Source organism: Penaeus vannamei, chromosome 1 (assembly GCF_042767895.1).
Source record: "Penaeus vannamei isolate JL-2024 chromosome 1, ASM4276789v1, whole genome shotgun sequence".
Lineage (NCBI taxonomy): Eukaryota > Metazoa > Arthropoda > Malacostraca > Decapoda > Penaeidae > Penaeus > Penaeus vannamei.
The window spans coordinates 36,780,347-36,805,351 of NC_091549.1; the positions used below are offsets into that span (position 1 = coordinate 36,780,347).

At 39.8% G+C, this 25,005-nt stretch overlaps 1 protein-coding gene across 1 annotated transcript; it reads left to right on the forward strand.

Moving 5' to 3' along the window:
* The first annotated feature begins 1,217 nt into the window (after positions 1-1,217).
* Positions 1,218-19,234, forward strand: LOC113808462 (membrane-associated progesterone receptor component 1). Its single transcript, XM_027359880.2, has 5 exons — positions 1,218-1,312; positions 1,707-2,018; positions 15,099-15,260; positions 16,398-16,547; positions 16,797-19,234. Exons 2-5 carry the CDS (start codon positions 1,862-1,864, stop codon positions 16,898-16,900), a joined length of 573 nt encoding a protein of 190 aa, XP_027215681.1. The 5' UTR covers positions 1,218-1,312; positions 1,707-1,861; the 3' UTR covers positions 16,901-19,234.
* Positions 19,235-25,005: the final 5,771 nt, after the last annotated feature.

Consider the following 25,005-nt stretch of genomic DNA (forward strand, 5'->3'; position numbering starts at 1 on the left):
TTCCTTCGTATAAACAGCTACTTTTACGTCTTTTCTCCCAACCAACCGTTGTGTATCACGAACCCTGTAAGCCGCCAGCAGATAAAGTAATCGTTCTCTGTACACAGGTTGTAACTTTCACTTATCATTTAACAGGATATAGCTTTATCTGTCTAATTATGACTTAGATACAAGAAGGAAGTAACTATCTTCTCGTATGCTTCGTTGGGATCTAAACGAAAGAGAAAGATGCCTTCCCTCTCGCCAGTACGCAAGTATGATTCAGCAGAATTCTCTGGGTATCGGCACAGGCTATTTCTAAATGTCCCTGTTTACACTTTCCAAAATATATTTGATAACGAACAGGCATTTCATGCTATTTCCAGTGGTTTTGTTTGCAATAATAGGATGAACATTTTTAAAAAAGGGCTGTGCTTTGAACTAATCTTATACCTACTGTGGTATGTGTATGTTTTCAGATGCTATCGCTACGTTGCTATTGTTTCTTCTATCTGATAGTAAGAGACAGACAGACTATTGTTGTAGTCGTGTTTAGCTGGAAAACATCACGGCCAGTTGTTAAAACAATGGTGCATATGCATGGGTGTATGTGTGTGAGCACGCACGCACGCTTACCGTCTCCTTTACTCCTCCCTTTCTCTCTCCCTCTTACTTTCTCTTTAACTCTTCCGATCACCCACACGCATACACAAAGTACATGCGTTCAAGCATGCATGCATGCAGGCTAGCTAACTGACAGTCAGGCAGGCAGAAAGGCAGGCAGGCAGGCAGGCAGGCAGGCAGGCAGGCAGGCAGGCAGGCAGGCAGGCAGGCAGGCAGGCAGGCAGGCAGGCAGGCAGGCAGGCAGGCAGGCAGGCAGGCAGGCAGGCAGGCAGGCAGGCAGGCAGGCAGGCAGGCAGGCAGGCAGGCAGGCAGGCAGGCAGGCAGGCAGGCACGCACGCACGCACACCCCACACACACACACACACAAGAAAAAGTCACGATAATTACAAGCATCAAACTTTAGTTTATCAACAGCTGATTAGATGATAAAGCCTTCGCCGTGTGGAGTAATCGAACTCGAAGTATGTCGCATCGATATATAGTGGCATCATTATCTTGGACATGAAAAGTTCACGTCTATTGCCAGGGGACGAAGAGCCCACGAACACTTGTTACCAGGCCGGTCTGTCCTCCCTGAACCGGGCGATGTTCCGTGTGAAGTCGCCACCCAAGGTCAGTCTACAGTGAACGCGCGAACGGACCTTTAAATTCGAGCGTCCAAAAGGCGCTGGGGCGAATGCGCTTAAATTACGTCGAGCGTTCGAAAAGGGTGAATTATGGGATAACCTGCTTTTTATTGGTGGTCTACATTAATGTGGAAATTGTTTCGCGTGAAATTTGTTTATTCTTTGAGAATTCAAGATGGTAAACACTTCAAGGTTTAAAGATGACGCTACTACACAACATTACATAGTTAAGACACTACGGGAGTGGTTAGGATGTTGAGGAAATGGAAAACGTAATAGAAAGTATACTATTACACGAGCAATGATTATTTAAAAGTAGGCGCAAATATCACTCTAATTATCACTGACATATAAATAAGTCATTAAGGTAAACATGTGCAGTATATAAAAGCAAAATCAAGAGAATAGTTTAAAAAATCTACAGCATCAACTCTCCCAGTAAAGGTGGAAATATAACTCATGATTTTTTCCCCGTAGGTCAATCCAATTTAATCATAAGCCCAAGATATTTTTTTATATTAATCACATCAAAATATAGCCAAAAGTCAGGCTCGTTCCTGATAACGGCAGGGGGCCCCTCGGGAGCAGGGGGAGCGAGGCGGTGAGTGTCGGAGCGAAGTCACTCGACTATCATGGCGGACGAGGGAGCGGACGCCGTCTCCAGCGAAGAGTCCTTCCTGGGCTCACTACTCAAAGAAATATTCACCTCCCCACTTAATGTGTTCCTCTTGGGTGTCTGTACCGTCCTCATCTATAAGATATTCCGTTCGTCCGATGGCAGTGGAGGAGGTAAGAGCACGAGAAGGTGGAACGATGACAGCTTCTCCAAAGTGCAAGTCTTGTGTAGTTAGTGTTTATTTATGTTATCTGTTATCTATTTTTCCTCTTCGTCTGCTCCATTATCCACAATTTCTGTAACTCATAACTTAAGTGTAAGCTGAAATAAACCTATATCAATTTTTTGAATGTCTCGAACTAGCTTCGCGGAAGTGTTTTGAAGGAAAATAATACGATTTTGCCCGACAGTGAAAATGCATTTTATTATGCATTTTTGCTTAGGGTTTCTCTCGGGTGTTGGTAGCGCTGAGATTTTGGCTTTTCACATGTTTCTGTTTGTTAGCCTTAGGGATAAAGACTGGCGTTTACAATTATTTTATCCACATTTAACAGCATTTGATGAGAAGACAGTTTTGGTAAACGAAAAGGGTGTTATATAACAAATGGTAGCTCTGTTAATTGAGGAAGTTGCATATTTGGAATTTCATTTGGTATTGATGCTCTCCTATATAAAAATCATTACATATTCATAGATCTGTTCACTTTAAAAGTGCTAAATATGCCACTGTCCTAGATGTCAATGCACTCTTACAGAGGTTATTGGCATCTTGAGTTTAGTGTTTGTATAGTATGAAAAACTGCTTGTGAGTATAAGAGTATATTCTTTAAGGTTTGCTGTTATTTCTTTTTCTTGCATTCATTCCCAGGTATTCTTGTGCCATTCCATGTTTATCCCCTCGAGTATTATTGAATGTTTGTTAGCTTTTGTTTGCATTTGGAAAATCTGTATTGACTTTGGTAAAGTATTGGTTTAGTTTGTGTCCTACATTCATATGGTAAAGGGGAAAATTTGCATCTGTTAGTGCGAATGACGGAAAATGAGAAACTTTTCATCTGAGCTACTACCTTCACAAGTTTATAATAAAGTTGTGCAACATTTAATTCCTTAGTATACTTTTAAAGCAGAATGTAATGGCACTGTAATAATCGAAGAGTAAAGCTAAGCCTACTAATACATGAATTAATCTGCATAGACAGAAAATAATATTAGAAATGGAAAAAAAGATGGCAGCAAATGCCGCACGGACAGCAAAACCATAGTGATTGAGTGGGGAGTCTGGAAGTGAGCTACGAAGGTTTTGTGTTCATACGGCAATGTTGGTGGAATTCCCAGGAATGACTTGAGTAATAGGGCTTAATCTGAGAGGTGCAATCACTTTCATTTATATCATTTGCAACAGAAGATAACAAGATTCAAGCATATTACAGTGTGGATATTTGAAAGAAAGAATAATAATTGCAAGATTAGATGGCTGTGTGAACCAGAAAATTCATCCATTAACTGCAGTCTTAAAATTACCCAGTGGATAGTAATGTGGGTTTGTAGGTGTATTTTATAAACATGAAGGTCAATCTTTACAATAATGATGCACTAAGCTAGTGCTGATTGAAAATGATATTCTTATAAAGGACCAAATGTAATAGTTTTTGGTACAAAACTTAATCTACAGAAATGAATGGTAATGTCACATATCAAAGGAAAGATCAAGGAAGGCGCGGCTCACAGCCAAAGCCCCATTGTGAGAACTTAAATTGTTGAAAAAAGAAAAATGACATGGAGTTGAGAATTTAGTGTCTGATGAATGCACGAGTACTGTAATGAATTACCAATATGAGTTTGAAAAAGTTGAAAATCTCCTTGTACTTTATATACCTGTGTCTAATAGTGATACCATAGGCTCTGATGAGCCCATGACATGGGGTATGTCAGTACCAAGTGCCATTTGCAACTCTGTCCATGCTATCTTTGAATTATTGTATCTTCTCCTTAACCAATAAGAAGACAACTGTAGTAACTGTGTAGAAATCAAGAATTTTCTGGATCACCTAAAATAGTAGAAGCCCCCTTAAACCTTCCTCTTGGGCAGTGCCCAAACGACACGCCCAGTCATGGCAACTTAGATTGATGAATATATTTTTTGATGTGGGGTTGGGGACTTTAATGGTTATGTTTGATAAATGCATACAAAATTTATGGGATTTTGAAAAACTGCAAAAATTCATTCCTTGACAAGTGCTGGAGAGAAAAGCTTTGTTTACATTTTTGAGTGGATTATGAGTCTTTTTTTATGATATGTAATTGCCTTGCAGAAAAAATAGACATTAGTATCCACCATATAGTTTGGTATCAGAGCCCTTTAACTGTCCTGATTGTTTAAAAGATGCAAGGTTTATTTTTAAGATATGGATGCACTAAGCTAGGGTATATTAGAGATATTCTTGTAGAGGCCAAAAAGGTGTAGCCGTCAGAACAAGGAATAATCTAGATGCGAGTGGTAATACCAAAAATGAAGGAAAAAGAATGTGGAAGATACTTACAGCCAAAGTCCACTCTGTACTTCTGAATTTAAGGTCTGCCTTGCCATGTATTGGGCAGTTTGGGCATGCCCTGTATTGGTGATTTAGATTGTTGAATAGAGTTTGTTATATGGAGTTGCTGATTAGGCCATAGCTACTGCACTTGGACTGTCAACAATTTCAAAAAGCAAAATAGATACCAAGCAGTTCGGGAGAAGACAGATGCAAAAAAAAATATATATATCATGCCATTATAACTTTATGGAAAGGTATGTGTCTATCAAATATCAAATTTATGTATAAAGAAACTAATTTTTATTAATTTATATTTTTAAATTTATTTAACAGGAGAAGAGCCACCTGGGTAGGCAATAAATGTTTATAATATTGTGTAAATACCTCGAGGGTCAGGAGGGTAGAGCCTAGGAGTAAGGTGGGGTTTATGGCTAAATCATATTGTTTAAGGACCATGAAGATCAAGGGCAGAGCTCCCTGGCTAGGAAATATACAAATATCACTGAAATCCCTATCTAGGGAATATATGGTAAGAACATGCTTTTTGTTACTGCTCCCATCAGAATTGCTATATATCTGCAGTCCACCAATAATTCTCAGAGTAAAAGGAGGTGTCTTAGTTTTAGAAACCATCACCTAAGTAACTATAGATAATGATCCGTAGAAAGTAAAATATCTGCTTGTATCTCTAAATCTAGTACTAGATCAGTATTTTTTGCCTCAGTAATGGTAAGTAAACCAGTAAGTAGTATGCATATTCTGCCATACATATAGTTCTATTATATGACAGTGACACTTTCACCGTAGACACTATTTGAAATTAGGAAATTGATAGATAAATTGGTGTTATATCAGTAAGTGTAGATAAGATTACTGGACATAGTTAAAGTGAGTCTGATGTCCCATTCGTGTAGAGAATGATTAAATTCGAATTATGGTACAAAAATTAATATGCTTACATTTATCAGAAAATGTATTGCAGAAAATTGGGGAGACTGTCCTCATGCACCTCTCATGACAAAGCTCAGCCCTACCTTACCTCAATGAATGCCTGTCTGTGCAGCAACCTTAATTAATCTGCCTTTATGCTTACAAGTTCTTAGTACATGGCCTTTCATCACTTTTATATACAGTTAAATGTATAGTGATGCATTCTATACTTTAACCCCTTCGATCTAGGAGCCCATGCTCAACATCCTATGCCTGGCTGCTATGACCAATGGAGCAGGTTGAATTTTAGAAAATTGAATATTACAAAAAAAAATGATATATGAGACAGATAACAAAATGTTAAATTTTTTTTCACTGAGAGATAGTTTGGAGTCTTTGCAAGGAAAACAGTCTGGATAAAGCAAATCAAAAGACAAATATGGACATTGGAAAATGGCAATAAAATTAAAAACTGTTTTGTTAAATAACTTTGCAAAGGGGAGGCATAGTCTTGTCACTGCACATGAGAGTCCGTGTTCATTTGTCCTACATGCTGCACACCCGGCAGAGTGGGCATTTACGTAAGCCTAATGCCTGTATTTTAGTCCATGTGATATCCTTAAAGCAACCCGATTCAAGGGGCAAAGATTTTTTTGTAATTCTTTTTTATATGAGGTAATTAACAGCTAAAAAAAAAAGTACAAAAAGGGTGTGAGGGAGGGCATTCACATACCTTCTAAGAAGTGATTTAATATTGTGCCACATCAAACTTTTCCAAGTTTCTTACTACACGGAATCAGAGAAAATCTTAAAATTATAGTCTTGTAGGCAATTAAAAACTATATTCATTGATAGTAAAATTAATCTGCAGAAGCAAAGGAGTAGTAGTAGTAGGAGTAGCAGCAGTAGGAGGAGTAGTAGTAGTAGGAAGGGTAGTAGTAGTAGGAAGGGTAGTAGTAGTAGGAAGGGTAGTAGTAGTAGGAAGGGTAGTAGTAGTAGGAAGGGTAGTAGTAGTAGGAAGGGTAGTAGTAGTAGGAAGGGTAGTAGTAGTAGGAAGGGTAGTAGTAGGAGGAAGGGTAGTAGTAGTAGGAATAGTAGTAGTAGTAGGAATAGTAGTAGTAGGAATAGTAGTAGTAGTAGGAATAGTAGTAGTAGTAGGAATAGTAGTAGTAGTAGGAATAGTAGTAGTAGTAGGAATAGTAGTAGTAGTAGGAATAGTAGTAGTAGTAGGAATAGTAGTAGTAGTAGTAGGAATAGTAGTAGTAGTAGTAGTAGTAGTAGTAGTAGTAGTAGTAGTAGCAGCAGCAGCAGCAGCAGCAGCAGCAGCAGCAGCAGCAGCAGTATTAGGATTAGTAGCAGTATTAGGATTAGTAGCAGTATTAGGATTAGTAGCAGTATTAGGATTAGTAGCAGTATTAGGATTAGTAGCAGTATTAGGATTAGTAGCAGTATTAGGATTAGTAGCAGTATTAGGATTAGTAGCAGTATTAGGATTAGTAGCAGTATTAGGATTAGTAGCAGTATTAGGATTAGTAGCAGTATTAGGATTAGTAGCAGTATTAGGATTAGTAGCAGTATTAGGATTAGTAGCAGTATTAGGATTAGTAGCAGTATTAGGATTAGTAGCAGTATTAGGATTAGTAGCAGTGTTAGGATTAGTAGCAGTGTTAGGATTAGTAGCAGTGTTAGGATTAGTAGCAGTGTTAGGATTAGTAGCAGTATTAGGATTAGTAGCAGTATTAGGATTAGTAGCAGTAGTAGTAGAAGGAGTAGTAGTAGTAGTAGTAGTAGTAGTAGTAGTAGTAGTAGTAGTAGTAGTAGTAGTAGTAGTAGTAGTAGTAGTAGTAGTAGTAGTAGTAGTAGTAGTAGTAGTAGTAGTAGTAGTAGTAGTAGTAGTAGTAGTAGTAGTAGGAGTAGTAGTAGTAGTAGTAGGAGAAGGAGGAGGAGGAGGAGAAGGAGGAGAAGAAGGAGGAGAAGGAGGAGGAGGAGGAGGAGGAGAAGGAGGAGGAGGAGTAATAGTAGTAGTAGTAGTAGTAGTAGTAGTAGTAGTAGTAGTAGTAGTAGTAGTAGTAGTAGTAGTAGTAGTAGTAGTAGTAGTAGTAGTAGTAGGAGGAGGAGGAGGAGGAGGAGTAGTAGTAGTAGTAGGAGTAGTAGTAGTAGTAGTAGTAGTAGTAGTAGTAGTAGTAGTAGTAGGAGGAGGAGTAGTAGTAGTAGTAGTAGTAGTAGTAGTAGTAGTAGTAGGAGTAGTAGTAGTAGTAGTAGTAGTAGTAGTAGTAGTAGTAGTAGTAGTAGTAGTAGGAGGAGTAGTAGTAGTAGTAGGAGGAGTAGTAGTAGTAGTAGTAGTAGTAGGAGTAGTAGTAGTAGTAGTAGGAGGAGTAGTAGTAGTAGGAGGAGGAGTAGTAGTAGGAGGAGGAGGAGTAGTAGTAGTAGTAGTAGTAGTAGTAGGAGGAGGAGTAGTAGTAGTAGGAGGAGTAGTAGTAGTATTAGTAGGAGGAGGAGGAGTAGTAGTAGAAGTAGTAGTAGTAGTAGTAGTAGTAGTAGGAGTAGGAGTAGTAGTAGTAGTAGTAGGAGGAGGAGGAGGAGGAGGAGGAGGAGGAGGAGGAGGACAAGGAGGAGGAAGAAGAGGAGGAGGTAGAGTAGTAGTAGTAGTAGTAGTAGTAGTAGTAGTAGTAGTAGTAGTAGTAGTAGGAGGAGTAGTAGTAGGAGGAGTAGTAGTAGGAGGAGTAGTAGTAGGAGGAGTAGTAGTAGGAGGAGTAGTAGTAGGAGGAGTAGTAGTAGGAGGAGTAGTAGTAGGAGGAGGAGTAGTAGTAGGAGGAGTAGTAGGAGGAGGAGTAGTAGGAGGAGGAGTAGTAGTAGGAGGAGGAGTAGTAGTAGGAGGAGGAGGAGTAGTAGGAGGAGGAGGAGGAGTAGTAGGAGGAGGAGTAGTAGGAGGAGGAGTAGTAGGAGGAGTAGTAGTAGTAGGAGGAGGAGGAGGAGTGGTTTTGGTTCATATTGCAGTCTGAAGTAGTGTATACATTTAGCAAGTTAATATTTAAGAATATTTTAAATTCATACTATAATCTATTTGGAAAATTGTTGTCTCTAGTGGCATTGATTAGCTGAAGGTTAGCAGAGTTTTATGTAATTTTTACCCAAGGTGTGTCTTATCCCTTCTTAGATGCTATTAGATTCAGGAATTTTTAAAATGATACATTACCATTACAACTTAAAAATTTTGGTGCTTGAAAAATAATGATAAGTATTATTGTTATTGTTATTGCAATTATGATAATAATTATGATAGTAATTGTGATAGGAATTATGATAATGATTATAATTATAATTATAATAATAGTAGTAATTATTACTGTTGTTGTTGTTGTTGCTGTTATTATAATTATTATTATGATTATAATAATTATAATTATAATTATAATTATAATTATTATTTACCGCTAAGGAAGTTATGTTGTTTTGTTTGTTGGTGTGTACTTGAGAAAGAGGTAATTTTAATGTAATTCTTTAAGTGTAAATGCTTTTATTGCATGAGTGACCTTATTACCTTGGCGAAGGTATGTGCTCTCTGAGTGCTTCTAGTCTTTTTTTTTTCTATATTAGAGTATATTTTTTGTGTGTACATATATCTATACATATATACCTATAGATATAGCTATATATATATACACACACACACATACATGTATGTATATAAATAAATGTATGTATATATATACATGTATGTATATAAATACATGTATGTATATATATATATACATGTATGTGTATATATATATATATATATATATATATATATATATATATATATATATATTAAATATATAATGTATATATATACATGTATGTATATATATACACATGTATGTATATATATACACATGTATGTATATATATATACATGTATCTATATGTATATATGTATATGTATGTATATGTATATATATATTTATATATATATATATATATATATATACATACATGTATATATATATACATACATGTATATATATATACATACATGTATATATATATTACAAGTAATTGGCTTGTGCTTATCCTTTTTCCATATTCTTTATCATGATTTTTCCCATTATGAAAGTTTGGATTGCCATGATTACCCTCAGGCTGCTAGGCTGGAGTAGTGGAGAAGTATTTCAGATAAGAATGATTGCCTTATATAGAATTACTGCTTTTTTTGGTTTAAATTAGAATTGCAAGTTTTTCGAAAATTATAGATTATATAATTGCAGCAGCTCCGTCAACCTTCAATCTTTGCTGATACATTTTTGTTTTGCCGGATGTGAACTTAATTAGAAATGAGCTATCACTAAGGAAAAACCTGTAACATTCATTTTCTTTGTAAACAGTATCCAATAAAAACTGTACCTGAATTAACAAACCTTCCATAAGTATGGATAGTTTCAAGTTATATATTGTACAGGGCTTCAAGTGTGAAGTCCTGGTTGCATGGATTTGTGGACTGATATACAGTTGTGAGTTTCTCTATACTTTGCAGATTATTCTTAATGCAATTGGAGTAGGTTATTAACTATTGAATGATGTACAGCTTTGATGGTGTTTCAGGCATCAATATTTAGCAAATTAAAAATGGTTATGAAAGACCTGATGAGAAGCACATAATTGTGAGTCCAGATATTGTTAAAGAAACATTAAATTCTGATGAAACTGGAATCTAAGAAAATATAATCATAATTGTGGATTTTAGTTCATCAAATTATTTATATATTTATTTAATGTTACAAATATAATGATATATTACAATACTATAATACAAGCCTATACAATGTAGAACAGACTGGGGATTGTGATCGTGTTTAAAGGTGCATGACTAGGGTCACCTGAAAAAAGTTTGGAAGCCAGTGCTCTAATCCTATTGCATGGCTCAGTATGGTGTGAGGAAATCTTGTCGTGAGTGTCTACATAACTATCAGATCTTATCTGTGATATATAACCCCGCAATCAAATATAAACCCACAGTTAACTGACCTGTACAGTGTACTGATATGAAATGAGTTGCTTGTATTTTTCTTACAATAACTAAGATTGATTATTAATAATGTGATTTGAAATGAATAAAATATACTTGTATTGATTAGGGCTTTGTAGTGTTTTTTGGTATTCTGGTCATTATTTAGATTTTTTATTCACTCTTGATTTTTATCTTGTCTCCTTTATGCATGTTATCATCATTGTTTTTGTTGTCATCATTATTGTTATCATTATTACCACTTTTTCCAATTATTTTCTCTCGTCCTCTCCTCCTCCTCCTCCTCCTCCTCCTCCTCCTCCTCCTCCTCCTCCTCCTCCTCCTCCTCCTCCTCCATCTCCTCTTCTTCCCTCCTCCTCCTCTTCTTCCCTCCTCTTCCTCTTCTTCCCTCCTTCCTCCTCCTCCTCCTCTTCCCTCCTCCTCTTCTTCCCTCCTTCCTCCTCCTCCTCCTCCTCCTCCTCCTCCTCCTCTCCTGCTCCCTTCTCTCTTCCTCTCCTCCCCTCCTCTATTCTCCTTCCCTTCTCTATTCTCCTTCCCTTCTCTATTCTCCTTCCCTTCTCTATTCTCCTTCCCTTCTCTATTCTCCTTCCCTTCTCTATTCTCCTCCCCTTCTCTTCTCTAATTCTTTTCTGCCCTTCTCTCTTCCTCTCCTCCCCTTCTCTCTTCCTCTCCTCCCCTTCTCTCTTCCTCTCCTCCCCTTCTCTCTTTCTCTCTTCCCCTCTCTTCCTCTCCTCCCCTTCTCTCTTCCTCTCCTCCCCTTCTCTTTTCCTCTCCTCAACTCCTCTCTTCCTCTCCTCCCCTTCTCTCTTCCTCTCCTCCCCTTCTCTCTTCCTCTCCTCCCCTTCTCTCTTTCTCCCCATCTCTCTTACTCCCCTTCTCTTTTCCTCCTCCTCCTTCCTCTCTTCCTCCTCCCCCTCCCCCCTCCCCCTCCCCTTCTCTTTTCCTCCTCCTCCTTCCTCTCTTCCTCCCCCCCTCCCCCCTCCCCCTCTTCTTCTTCCTCCTCCTCCTCCTCCTCTTCCTTCTACTCCTTCTCCCCCTCCTCCCCCTCTTCCTCCTCTTCCTTTCCCTCTTCCTCCTCCTCACCCTCTTATTCCTCCCCACCTCCTCCTCCTCCTCACCCTCTTATTCCTCCCCACCTCCTCCTCCTCCCTGTCCTCCCCTTCCCCTCCTCCTCCTCCTCCTCCCTGTCCTCCCCTTCCCCTCCTCCTCCTCCTCCTCTTCCCACTCCTCCTCCTCCTCCTCTTCCCACTCCTCCTCCTCCTCCTCCTCCTCCTCCTCTTCTCCTCCCCTCCTCCTCCTCCTCCTCCTCCTCCTCCTCCTCTTTTCCTCCACCTCCTTTCCTCCTCTCCTTGTCTTTCCTTTCCTTTCCTCTCATCCCCTCCCCCCCCTCTCCTCTCCTCCTCTTCTCCTCACCTTTTCTCTTCCTCCCCCTCCCTCCTCCTCCTCGTCCTCCTCCTCCCCCTCTTCTTCCTCCTCCCCCTCTTCTTCCTCCTCCCCCTCTTCCTTTCCCTCTTCCTCCTCCTCCTCACCCTTTTATTCCTCCCCACCTCCTCCTCCTCCTCCCTGTCCTCCCCTTCCCCTCTTCCTCCTCCTCCTCCACTTCCTTCTCCTCCTCCACCTCCTTCTCCTCCTCCTCCTCCTCCTCCTCCTCCTCCTCCTCCTCCTCCTCTTCCTCTTCCTCTACATCCTCCTCCTCCTCTACATCCTCCTCCTTCTCCTTCTCCTCCTCCTCTACCTCCTCCTTCTCCTCCTCCTCTACATCCTCTTTCTCCTCCTCCTCTACCTCTACATCTTCCTCCTCTTCCTCTTCCCCCTTCTCTCTCCTCCTTCTCCTCCTCCTCCTCCTCCTCCTCCTCCTTCTCCTCCTCCTCCTCCTCCTCTTCCTTTTCCTCTCCTACCTCCTTTTCCTCCTTTTCCTCTTCCACCTCTTTTTCCTCCTTTTCCTCCTTTTCCTCTTCCACCTCCTCGTTTTCCTCCTCTCCATCTCTCTTCTCCCTCCTCCTCCTCCGTCTCCCACCTTCGCCTTCTCCCTTCTCTCCTCCCCCCCTCTCCCCCCTCCCCCCCTCTCCTCCTCTTCTCCTCTTCTCCCCCCTCTCCCCGTCTCTCCTCCTCCTCCTCCTCCTATTCCTCCTCTGTCTCTTCCTCCATCTCTTCCTCTATTTCTTATCATTTTGTATTAGACGTCTTTCGTAGTGTTTTGGTGTATTATCTATGTAATGAAAAGAACTGTACCAGTACTAACCCAATGGTGGCAGATAATCAGAGTCTGTTGTTGTTTTCTTTAGTGAATTTTACTTGCTCATAGATGGCTCCATAAGTGCCCAAACACCAAGGAACCAATGATGATTTCTCCTTTGATTGAGTTTTTGGAAAATGTATTATTATAACATAAATATAAAGTTATTAACAATAATAACAGTAATGAAAAATATAGGACTATTCTTTTCAAAAATCAAGGAAATGGTCAAAGAGAGAGGATCTGGTACTACTAGTAATTGACCTTTTGGTGATTAAGCTTTTGCAGAGGCGTCTTTGTGTAAAGATAATCAGTAAACAAAGACATAGTGAACATAGTATGTATGCTTACCATTCTGCCCATAATAGGTTAATCTATTGGCCTGCATGTGGACCAAAATCCAGGCAATAGGATTTCTTGTGTGACAGCTTTTCCATTTGTATAGTTTGACTCCTTACCTGCCCTTTGCAATGTAATTTTTTTATGCCTAAGTATTTTTTGTTTATTTGGCTTTGTCATTTGTTATCAAGAATTTAATAGACTGCAATAACAGTGAGTGAGTTTGCATTATTTATCTTTTTTTTCACATTATTTAATTTTCTGTAAAACACCTAGTCCTGTTGAGACTGACAGGAATAGGATCCTGAACTTAGAAATAGTATCCTCCCTGGAGCTAATGCTTTTTCAAGCACAGCTCACAGCAGGCACATTCTATCTTTGTTTACTAGTAGAAATAGTGAGAGGCCCTTCCTAAATCCCACTGAGTCTAATCTTCCTCCAAGATTGTTCTGCACACATGACAAGTCATTTTTGTTACCTTGGCTGTCAGCCAAATTTTCTATGAAGCCACATTCATGTCACCATGGCCTATAGTCAAAAGTTTTCATTATGTGACAATCACGTCTCCCAGCACTCGGCCAAAGTTTTTCATTTGTTGATGGTCACATCACTCAAATCCGATGGGTTGATAGCATTAGAAATGCTGTCTGTATGTAAAAAAATTCATTTAAAAGTGCAGCGAACAGGTCAAGGAACTGTTGTAAATTTTTGCTCTTACATCATCATATTATCTGCCTGTAGTTTGTTATTAACCCAATAACGACGGGTGTCCCATATATGACACCCGAAAAAATAAACATTGCAGGGCATCCCTCCAGTCTGATGCTGTATCAGGGCTCACGCTCTGATACAGCAGCGGGACGCAGCCGCGACAGACTCTGGGGAAGCTCCGCCCACCGAATTTGTAGCCGCCCAGAATCTTTTATTTTTGGCTTTAAAATATACCGGCGTTAATGGCTTAACAGTCAGTTGGTTATACTCAAACATAATGCTGATAAAGCTAATACTTTTATTGGAGAAAATTGAAATAAATTCTGATTTTTTATATATTTTGTTGTCCATGAAACTGCTATAAAGAATATTAAATATGAAATCTTCCCTTAATATTCTCTGAATTCTAAATGTAATTACAGTCTTGTAAAAGTGTCAGGATACCTTCAGTACTTTCATAATCTCTTTAACATGACACAGATGTACATACAGAGGCCCTTCCTTACCCTTTCTCTCAGAAAGTTTATATATATTATGTAGTATGCTAATGTAGTAGAACTTCTGTAACTGGTCAGTATCAGTGTGCCATTTTCATTGCAAAGGTAAATAAAAATAAAAACATAAACATAAAAATAACAAATATGTTTGTAGCAGGAAGTCTGTTTACCCCATTGATGTATCTAATGTAATGAAAATAAAAATTGTATATATCTCATTTAAAGTGTAAGATATTTCTGTTCCAGTTGAACTTTAAAGAAAGAAAGTAGAAGGCAAAAAAACAAAAAAGGAAAAAAAGATGGAAAGAAGAAAATGAATTACATTATTATTAACTGGTAGTCTTATAATAGTGAAAAGTTAAACTAAAATAGTATCACAAAGTATAAAAGTCATGTTCATGGAATGATGCAGTACCTAATTTTATATTGGCTAATTAAATTTAACTAATCCATGTTCAGTATGGAGGTATATATATGCATGAGGCCCATTTTCTCTTTTCCCTCCTCTCTTTGCCTTCTTACTCCCCTCGCAGTGTTCTCTATTTCTTTCTCTTGGTCTTCCTTGTCATCCTATTTCTTGTGTTCTTTTCCTCTCCCCTCTCCCCATTCTCTCTTTCCCTCCTCTCCTACCCATTCCTTACCTTTAATATCCATACCCTCTGCTATCTCCTCATCATTCAATTCTACCTCCTTGTTTAGTTTTTAACCCATTAACGCCTGTATATTTTAAAGCCAAAGATAATATTTTCCGGTCGGCTACAAAATCAAAAGCCCAGAATCTGCCTGCACACCGGCTGTGGCTTGCAGCGTATTCGGAGTGCGAGCTCCCGATCCAATGTCACACTGGCGGGACGCCCGGCAATGTTTAACTTTCTGTTTCTCAAATATGGAACACCAGTTGTAAATGGGTTAAATATAAATATTTTTAATTTCTTGCATATCAGTTTGACAATATCTTGTATGCCTAGTAGCCCTGAAAGCCTGCCTTTCTCCTTCCACAGCAACAGGTCCAGTGGAACCTCCCGTGCCCAAGATGAAACGACAGGACATGACCTTGGAGCAGTTAAAGCAGTATGATGGCATGGGGGAGCATGGGCGTGTGTGTGTGGCAGTCAATGGCAAGATCTTTGACGTCACCCGAGGCACCAAGTTCTATGGCCCAGGTCAAGTGGCGTGTGGCAGCGGTGGTTGAATAGATTGTGTGGTGGTACAAGTAGGCTTCCAGAAAGGTTGTAATTAAAGAAAAAAATTAATAGATTCACTTTTTTTTTCATTTATAATCTGACTGCTTTTTGTCTTCAGGGTAAATCAGTATAAGTGTATTTTGTTGGAGAGCTTTTTAAAGACTTTATTTATTTATTTATTTTTTCATCTCTGCATTCTTCTGCCCACATTTTTTTTCTCCTTCTCCCTTTCCATCAATTGATTTCCTCACTGTTTCTCACGTTGAGTCCCTTTCTGCCTATTCCTCCATGCTTCCCAGTGGTCAGTAGGTCTTTGAATATTTTGAGGCTAGGTCAGCTCCCACATAGTTTTTAAGATAGTGGTAGACTGATTTAGTATTTGTTGTTTAGGAACTAATTTTTTAAAAGCTTTCCTCAATAAAATGTTGCAAAAGAATACTTAATCATGTAATTACTGTTCTTTTTTTTCTCATTAAGAAAAATTACATGAATGTTAATTTGATGTTGAGTATGAATGACAAGCCAAACCTCTGCCAGTTTTATAACAAGTTCCTCTTGTGGCTTTTAAATCAATGTGTGATGATAACTGTATAAATATATTAGTGGCATAGTGTTTAATTGATGTACTTGTTAGCCATGTAATTGATATAAAAAAATATTTTCATAGCTTATGAGATAAAGTAATTAGATGTTGATATCCATCTCTCCATGTCTCAGTTTATTCAACTAATGCGCAATACAAAATACATCAGAGGGAAATAGTTTTGTCACTGTAAAGATACATATTTTGGATATTGTACACTGGTCATACTATGTATAAAAAAGAATGGTAATTGAATCCTCTACTTTTTTTTTTTAAGGAAAAAGAAATGTTAATAATTACTTGCATGACGAAAAAAGTTATTTTCTTAGAGTAACCATACATTACATTTTTTTGGTTATTGGTATAAGTTTAGTAGTTGAGAAGAGTTTGAAGGATTAAAAACAATTTTGTTTCTGCGTGTTATGTTATATATTCATCATTATACTGCATTACATTACTTTCTTTTTTAAGCTCTTCTCTATTGCTCTTTTATTCTGAAGGCATTTATTAAAATATGAATTAAAAATTTGCAGGTGGGCCATATTCTGCCTTTGCTGGCCGTGATGCGACAAGAGCTCTGGCAACCTTCAGTGTAAAGGATGTAAAGGAAGAGTACGATGACCTCAGTGACCTCTCCTCTATGCAGATGGATTCTGTCAGGGAATGGGAGATGCAGTTCACAGGTGAGATGTAGAATTGGGGGCAAATTTAAAGTGTAATTTTTTTCAGGGTTTCAAATTCGTATGTCTTTGCAATTTATGTCTCTCTCTTGTTGTTGTTGTCTTCATTGTCTTCTTACCTTTCTGTTTTTTGTCTTTTTGTTCTCGTTTACTTCATCCTTGTTGATTATTTTTCTTTTACCCACATATCTTGTGCTCGTTTTCTTGCCATTAGTAATTTAAGTACTAATTGTTTTTGTTATCAATTTTCAGAAAAGTACGATTATATTGGTAAATTTTTGAAACCAGGAGAACAGCCCACAGAGTACTCAGATGATGAGGAAACAAAGGACACCAAAGCGAAGACGGATGATTAGATTTAGTTGAGGTGATTGCGCATTGCTGTATAGGTTAAGGCCTCTCGGTTCCACCAGACTCCAAAGCCCTTGAGCATGGTCTTAAGATTGGAATGTGAATGTGAAAAAAAAAGAGGATATCCTCTCAATTAATTACCAATGATACAGTGTGATGAAAAAAGCCTACATTAGGTTGGGGTAAGAGGTTTAAACTACATGTAAGACTACCGCTTTATATTTTTTCTCATAAGGGGCTAATTAATCCCAAATATGTTCTCAATAAAGATTGTCTACTTTGAACAATTTAAGATATGTGGTGACTTTGGTTAGTCTGGGTGAGCCATGAAAGTTTGAGTAGGAGGAGCAGGAGGTGACAAGATCAGTCATTATCAGGCTTATTGGGGTATTTCATAAGGTATAATCTTGCAGTTAAAATGGAAAACAGTCTCTTACAAAGGAGAGAGAAGGCTGATAGATATGCAGCTTTGTAGACCAATGCAAGCAACATGTATGTGTATACATATTAATATAATTATAGAAGTCATTATTGAAGGATTGGATCCCATTGAAACACAGCACCTACCAAACTTATCCTATTGTGTGATATATTTGTATAGATGGTTGAAATGTTGTTTTGTGTGGAATAAATGAATCTTAGTAGTTTTGAAAATTGTTTTATGAGAATGATTGGATATAGTTTATGAATGAGCAGCCCAAAGATGATGAGTTGGGAAGAGTGCAAGTGCAAGGAATTCATCCTCAAATCAAACTTTCAGCCTTATAGAATACTGCAGAGGACTCATAATTGCTGGTCTGACTCAGAGTTATTTTGATACCTAACCTCTTGCCAGCATGGCATGATCCCCATCTTTTTCTAATCTGCCATGATTTATATTGTACTGTGGATACTCAGTGTGTGGATCCTTTATTCAGTCAATGTTTTAACATGTAAATATAGTGTATTCACCGTTGCCAAGTCCTGAAAAGACGTCCTCCAAATCTGCCTGCCTATCACGTTTAGGAAGGGTAAATGACTTAGATATTGGAATGAGAATGCAAGGGGATTATCTATTTTTTCTAGAAGTTTAGAGAGATAATGTTTACATGATTACTCTGAACTTATTGGTAGAGTGTTTTCAGTACACTTTTCTAACAAGTCTTTAGATGACATGTAGGTTCTGGCACAAACAAGTGAAAAATGTATCTTGAGAGACAACATGATCGTTATGCTGCCTTGTTATTTGTTCTTCATCCTTAAGCAAGTGAGGTATTTAGGTAGTGTCAATCATTGCAAAGAGTTTGTTTTGAGAAAATGAAGGCATAAACACGAGGCTTAGTTGACTGGGGACTGTTCATCATTCAGAAATTTGTACAAAAAATAAAAAAAAGTTATGACTAGCTCTCTTAAATAAATTCCTTGGCAACTAAAAGAAAAGAGGTGTTTTTAATAAGAATAAGATGATTGGGCATATAGATTTATATGCTTTGTTACCTCCAGCCAGTAGAGGTAAATAAGATTATGCTAACAGCTTCTATGTTCAACTGGATTATATTTTGGTGTTGTAGTTGATTCACCCTTATAAACGTATGAAGAAATGTTCATTTTAAAGCTTACAAGTTTTCATTTCTCATAAAAACTGATAAACAGAAAGTTGAATGAGTGCTTCTCCCATGGCTTGATGGTTGCAACACTAGGTGTCATATGATCAAAGCTTTCCTTCTTTTCACACATCAATGTTTTGATAAATGGCAGTTGTGAAAGGAAGAGGAAGGAAGCTTCCACTAATGGCTTAAAAGCCTGATAAGTGAGTGTATTCTGAGCAGAGGGAACTCCCAAGGCAGCTGTTGCAGTGCTGGTGGTGTAAGGTCCCTGGGGGATGTGATCTTCATTGATGATCTAGATTTATCTTTATAAGGTATACTACTTTTGTTATGTTCACTTATTTTTATCTTTCATTTCCTTTTTTTATTTAAAATTTTTGCTTCCTATAGGGAGAATATGTATTATGGAAATCAGAGTTTCATGAGCTGGAAATTCCTGTAATTGTGTGTGCATACCAGTTTTGGCTAGCTATATCCAGCAATCTGTTCATTTGGCATTCCTGAAAGTTGCTCTTCAGGCTTTGCGTGAAGGAGTTGATTTAACTTTGTGATATTTAGAGAAGCAGAATTTGTATTTATATTTTTTACACATTGTCAATGTAGTTTGATAATATCCACATGGAACAAATGTTAAAAAAGGAAAAAAAAGTCTGTGTAATAAAGGAAAACTTCTCCAATAGATGAGTTTTCATTTATGTACAGTTGAGTGTTAAATATTGTTCTAAATGAAATCAATAAATTTACCCAATAACACTTTGTCTTCAAAATTGTGTCCTGAAATTGTGGAATCCACAAAAATAATATTCAATACAGTATCCTGTTTTTCACTGTGTTTGAGATGCATCCTTTTTCCCATTGGTAAATGTTATTATTAGATATGCAATATTCTGGGTATATGTAATAAAGAAAGGGCATGAAAACCTGCAGAGTAAAAAAAGGAAAAACAAAAATAACAATAACTAAATATATTCAATGTATCCATTGCTTCATGTGCTTGCCTGTGAATAAATGCATAGAAGTACACGAGTTTTAGAAGAAGAAGAAGAAGAAAAAAAAAAATGAAATCCCTGGACTACTATCACAGCAAAACAGGTTATATTAATGTATAAATTTCCAGAGTTGGACAAGCAGTACTGTAAATTGTGAAATATTACAGTCAATCTATCACATAAAGGAAAGTAATGGACTATAATATATAATTAATTGCAAAATTACCCCTAAAACCATATCCCCCGTCCCTTGCCTGTTTTTGTGGTGAGGGGCCTAGGAGGCAAGGACTGGGACTCAATGCTGGGAATCTCCCCTACTTTGGGCCTGAGCCCTCGACACGTCTGATTTTGCATGGTCTTTTTCCCCTTCTGCTTTTTCGTTTCTGTCCCTTCTTCAACCCCTTCTACTATCCACTTCCTAAGGTATGAGACCCGTGATGAAAGGATGAAAGGCTGACTTTGTGCCAGTCCTGAACGGCCTGAGGGAGCCATGAGCATGGTATTCCCCGGTTTTAGTTGTGTAGCCCTTACCCCTCAAGGGGACCCTGAGGGGTGGACTGTTTCTTTCCCCAACATAGTCTAGCCTTAACATGGACAATAAAGATGTTAAACCCTTGTTACGGGCAATGAGGCTTGCCCCTTCATCAAACAGCCGCACCAACTCACTCTCCCGGTTCCCTGACCCCAGGCTCTCCTTTGTCCACGACTCTGAACACTGCAACTTATTCCAACCTACTCCTCAATGCCTACTAGTACATTATCCACCCATCAAGACTCACTCTCCAGGAGACATTCCAACTCTCCCAACATTCTCAACTTTATCACCTCTACCCCCAAATGGGACCGATTTTTCGTGATCCCCCCACAGCTTGTACTGACAACACTCTTCTCTTTCACCAGTGTTTCAATAATAAGTTGGCAAAGTCTCATTCCGTAGCCAACGCGATCGTTTCCATCTCGTTACAGTTATATCCTAAACCCAAGCTATAGCATTATCGATTCTTTAACTGATCTCTTTGGCAACCCCATTCCTGCAGAACCTCATCCAACCCTCAATAATGTACCGGAATTGTCTCTATCTCCCCAGCAAACTGTCCTATCTCTAACGAAAATGAGTAAGATTGTGGAGTTTTACTCGCCTGCCTCACGGACTATGATGTAATATCAGTACAGTGTTACTCCATTCCTCCAAGATGTCATCGTAAGAACCCCAACAACGTTGCCAAAATTACTTTCAGGAGACATGACCTTCCCTTTAATGTTTACGTTTGCGGATAATCCTTCCCTGTCCGACCATATCAACCTCTTCCCTGTCAATGTCAAAACTGTTGGCGTTTAGGACATCCAGCCAAACACTGCCGTTCCACCCCCCCCAATCCCTTGCCCGTTGTTGTTGTAGGGGGGCTTAGGAGACGAAGACTGGGACCCAATGCAGGGACCTCCCCTGTCTAGGGTCTCAGCCCTCGACTCAACTAATTTTGCATGGTCTTTTCCCCCCTGCTTTTGTTTCAGTCTCTTCTCCAACCCCTTCTAGTATCTACTTCCTAAGGTGTAAGAGCCGTGCTGAAAGGATGAAAGGCTGACATTGTGCCACTTCTGAACGGCCTGCGGGAACTATGGGCACGGTACTCCCGATTTAATTGTCTAGCCCTTGCCTTCAAGTGCATGAGGGTGGACCGTTTATGCCGTTTTATATAATCAAGGTTCCCCATGACCAGTAATGAAGACGTAATCCCCTTATTAGAGGCAATGAGGCTTGCCCCTTCATCAAATAGCCCCACCCCAGGCTCTCCTTTGACCACGACTCCGAACACTGAAACTAATACCCACTCCTCAATGCCTACTAGTGCATTACCCACCCTAGCAGAGAATCAATCTCCAGAAGACATTCCTACCCACCTAACTTCCTCAAATTCATCAACTCTACCCCCGCAACCTTCATCAAGCACCCGATTCTCCCTTATTACTACCTTACAGTCTTATTTTCCATCATTTCGTAATACTCCCTCTTCCACACGTCCCCGACCATCCACCACCACCAACCCTACAGATATCTTAAATACTCTGTTAAGCCCAGCTAAATGGGACCGATTTTTCGTGATCCCTCCTACAGCTCCTTACTCAGGCAAGACTTCTCTTTCAACAATGCTGCCAAAAACAAGAAGGCAGAGTCCCTTTCTATACCTGACGCGATCGCTCCTGTCTTGTAACAGTTAGATCAGAAACTGAATCTATAGCACTATCAAATTTAACTGATCATTCTGGCAACCCCATTCCTGCAGAACCTCGCCCAACCCTTAATACTTGTACCGGAACTGTCTCTCTCTGCCCAGCAAACTGCCCAGTCGATACCAAAGATTGGTCAGACTGTGGAGAAGACTTATTAAGATGCCTCAAAGACCAAGATGTAAAATCAGTGCATTGCTACACTATTCCTCCTAAAGGTCAACGAAAGAATCCGACCAACATTGCCAAAATTACCTTCCGTACACATGACCTTCCTTTACGTATCTACATCGGTGGACAATCCCTCCCCGTCAATGTCAAAACTGTTGGCGCTTTGGACATCCTGCCAAACATTGCCGTTCCACAGACCGATGCCCCATATGTGCCCAACCTGGTCATAACCGATCAAACTGCTCAGCACAAACACGAACATGTGCTAACTGCGGCGGCCCCCATAATGTATTTTATAGAGGCTGTCCCACTTACAAGTTTGAATCTGAGGTAGCAACTCTCAGATACAAAAATGGTCTCACTTTACGTGAAGCCAGACAAGAAGCACGTCGACAAGGTTTCTCTCATACTCCATACTCTAGTAACATCGTTCGCTCAGCCCCCCCCTCCACCCCAAGATGTCCCAATTTCCACTTCTACATTCTACCTCCCTCAGACCAATTCCTTTGCCACTCTAAACCCAGACACCCCAATCTCAACCACAGCTCCAGTCTCAACTACAGCCCCAACCACTTCTACATTCTACCCCCCCTCAGACCAATTCTTTTACCACTCTAAACCCAGACACCCCGATCTCAACTACAGCCACAACACCACCCCTCTCCCTCCCCGCACTACCCGCAGTAGACAACTAAACGTTCTAACCCTTCTTCCCCTACAGCACAATCATCTCCACCTACCTTCACCTTTATTCCTAAGACACCAGTCTCCTCTTCCCCCCCCTCATAAGAAAACCTTATCCCACAAAACTCCCCAACCAACTCCACTACAGAAACAATTACCTTCCCACCAAACTCTCCAACCAATTCCACTGCTGAAACAATGGATGACATCCAAAGCTATATGCTTGAGACACAAGATCCCATAACTCATGCTCCTTCCACACTTGAGGTGGTTGCCGATATTCATACCCCTCCTACTAATATTCCTCCTACTCCCTCTCAACACAACCTAACCCCCTCAATCCCGCCCACAACGGATATCCATCTTCCCAATACCCATCCTTCTGACATCCACCCCCCTCGAACACCCCCTCCTCCTACTCCCTCTCAACACAACCTTCGAGATGCCTGTCGAAGTAGCTAATGAACTGGGCAACTATTTCAGCCAGATCAGTAGTGGCTCTCACCTTTCCCCACACTTTTCTTCCATTAAAGCCATCAAGGAACGCATCCCTATTACCTTCACCCTATCCTCTGATGAGTCCCATAATGCTCCTTTTTCTTCTTCTGAACTCAACGCTGCATTACAGTTGTGCCGCAACACTCATGAAGGCCCTGATGGTATTCACTATCGTATGCCCCGACACCTCCCATCTCCCTCTCTATCTTTCCTTTTAACTATTTTCAACCACATATGGACGTCAGGAAATTTTCCTTCTCATTAGCGAGATGCTCTTATCCTACCTTTCTTAAAACCTAATAAATCGGGTACTCTACCCCAAGATTACCGCCCCATAGCTCTAACTAGCTGCTTGTGCAAACTTCTAGAACGAATGGTTAACTTCCGCTTAATGTGGTACCTTGAATCTCATAATCTCCTTTCCCCTTCCCAGTTTGGTTTTCGACGTGCCCGAAGTACAGCAGACCTACTTGCCCATTTCAAGACATATATTACATCGGCATTTGCACCCCACGAATCCGTATTAGCCATATTCTTTGATCTAGAGAAAGCATATGATACCACATGGCGATATCATATCCTCCAACAATTGTCCTCCTTAGGTTTACGTGGAAACGGGCGTTTTCATTAAATCCTTCCTTTCTAAACGTACTTTCCATGCAAAATTGCCTCTTCCACGTCATCATCCTTTCCTCAATTCGAAGGCGTCCCACAAGGAAGTGTGCTTAGTACCACTTTATTCCTTCTTGCTGTAAATGACATCGTCTCAGTCCTACCACCAGGAGCCCGGGCATCACTATATGTTGATGACTTAACCATCTATGCATCTGGCACATCAATACCAGATCTCTGTCAATTCCTTCAGTCTGCAATAACATCAGTAACCTCTTGGGCCACCAACTATGGCTTTCGCTTCTCTACATCCAAATCTTTCCCCATCCTTTTCTCTCGCTCACGTACGGTCCCCAAACCCCCACTCTTCTTATATAACGCTCCACTCCAATACCGTTCTTCTGGCAAATTCCTAGACGTTATATTTGATTCCAAATTGTCCTGGCGAGACCATATCTTGTAAATCAAAGAAAAAGCTCAACGCCACCTCTGAATCTTACAAACTCTTTCACACATCTCCTGGGGCTCAGATCGCAAAACTCTCCTCCATCTTCATGTTACCTTGATTCTCTCCACTCTAGATTATGGATGCCATATCTACTCCTTTGCCTCAACCTCTCTTCTTGCTCACCTTGATGCAATCCACCACAACGGTCTTCGCTTAGCCCTAGGCGCCTTATGCTCCTCACCAATTGAGAGCCTGTATACTGAATCTGGCATGCCGTCCCTCTCTCGACGTCGAGCCCTTCTCTCTCTCCGATGCTATGCTCGATTTCACCAATTTTCCCTTACCAAAATAACTATTCCACAATCCTTGCTTCATACCTTTACCTCTTCTCCACGTTTACCAACCCCTCTCCTCGTACGCATGGATACCCTCCTCTCCCATTCCCCCTTTCCTCACCTCCGACCTCTCCCACTTTCTGTCCATTCCATTCCTCCATGGCTTATACCTAACCCCTGTATTTGTTCCTCAGTTTTCCCTGACCCACCAAAATCAGATATTCCCCCCTCTATCCTTCTCACTCATTTCCTTGGCCATGTCTCCATTCATTCCTCTAGCATTCATATTTACACTGACGGTTCCAAATCCATCTCAGGAGCTGGATTCGCAGTAACATTCCCAAATTGCACTTTCAAATACACCCTCCCTCCTGAATCTAGTGTCCTTACTACAGAACTATATGCACTCCTTTTTGCCTTAAGACGCATACTCATCCCCCTCTTCCTCTTTTACTATTTTTACTGACTCCCGTAACTCTTTCACCCTTATAAAGTCTATACACTCGACCAATCCCCTTGTCTGTAAGATCCAGAACTGGTTGTTCTATCTATCCACACGTC

Coding starts and splice junctions, on each gene's coding strand:
- LOC113808462 (XM_027359880.2), top strand. CDS start 1,862: ATGGCGGACGAGGGAGCGGACGCCGTCTCCAGCGAAGAGTCCTTCCTG. Junction 15,261..16,397: donor CACCAAGTTCTATGGCCCAG/GTCAAGTGGCGT, acceptor AAAAATTTGCAG/GTGGGCCATATTCTGCCTTT. Junction 16,548..16,796: donor ATGGGAGATGCAGTTCACAG/GTGAGATGTAGA, acceptor ATCAATTTTCAG/AAAAGTACGATTATATTGGT.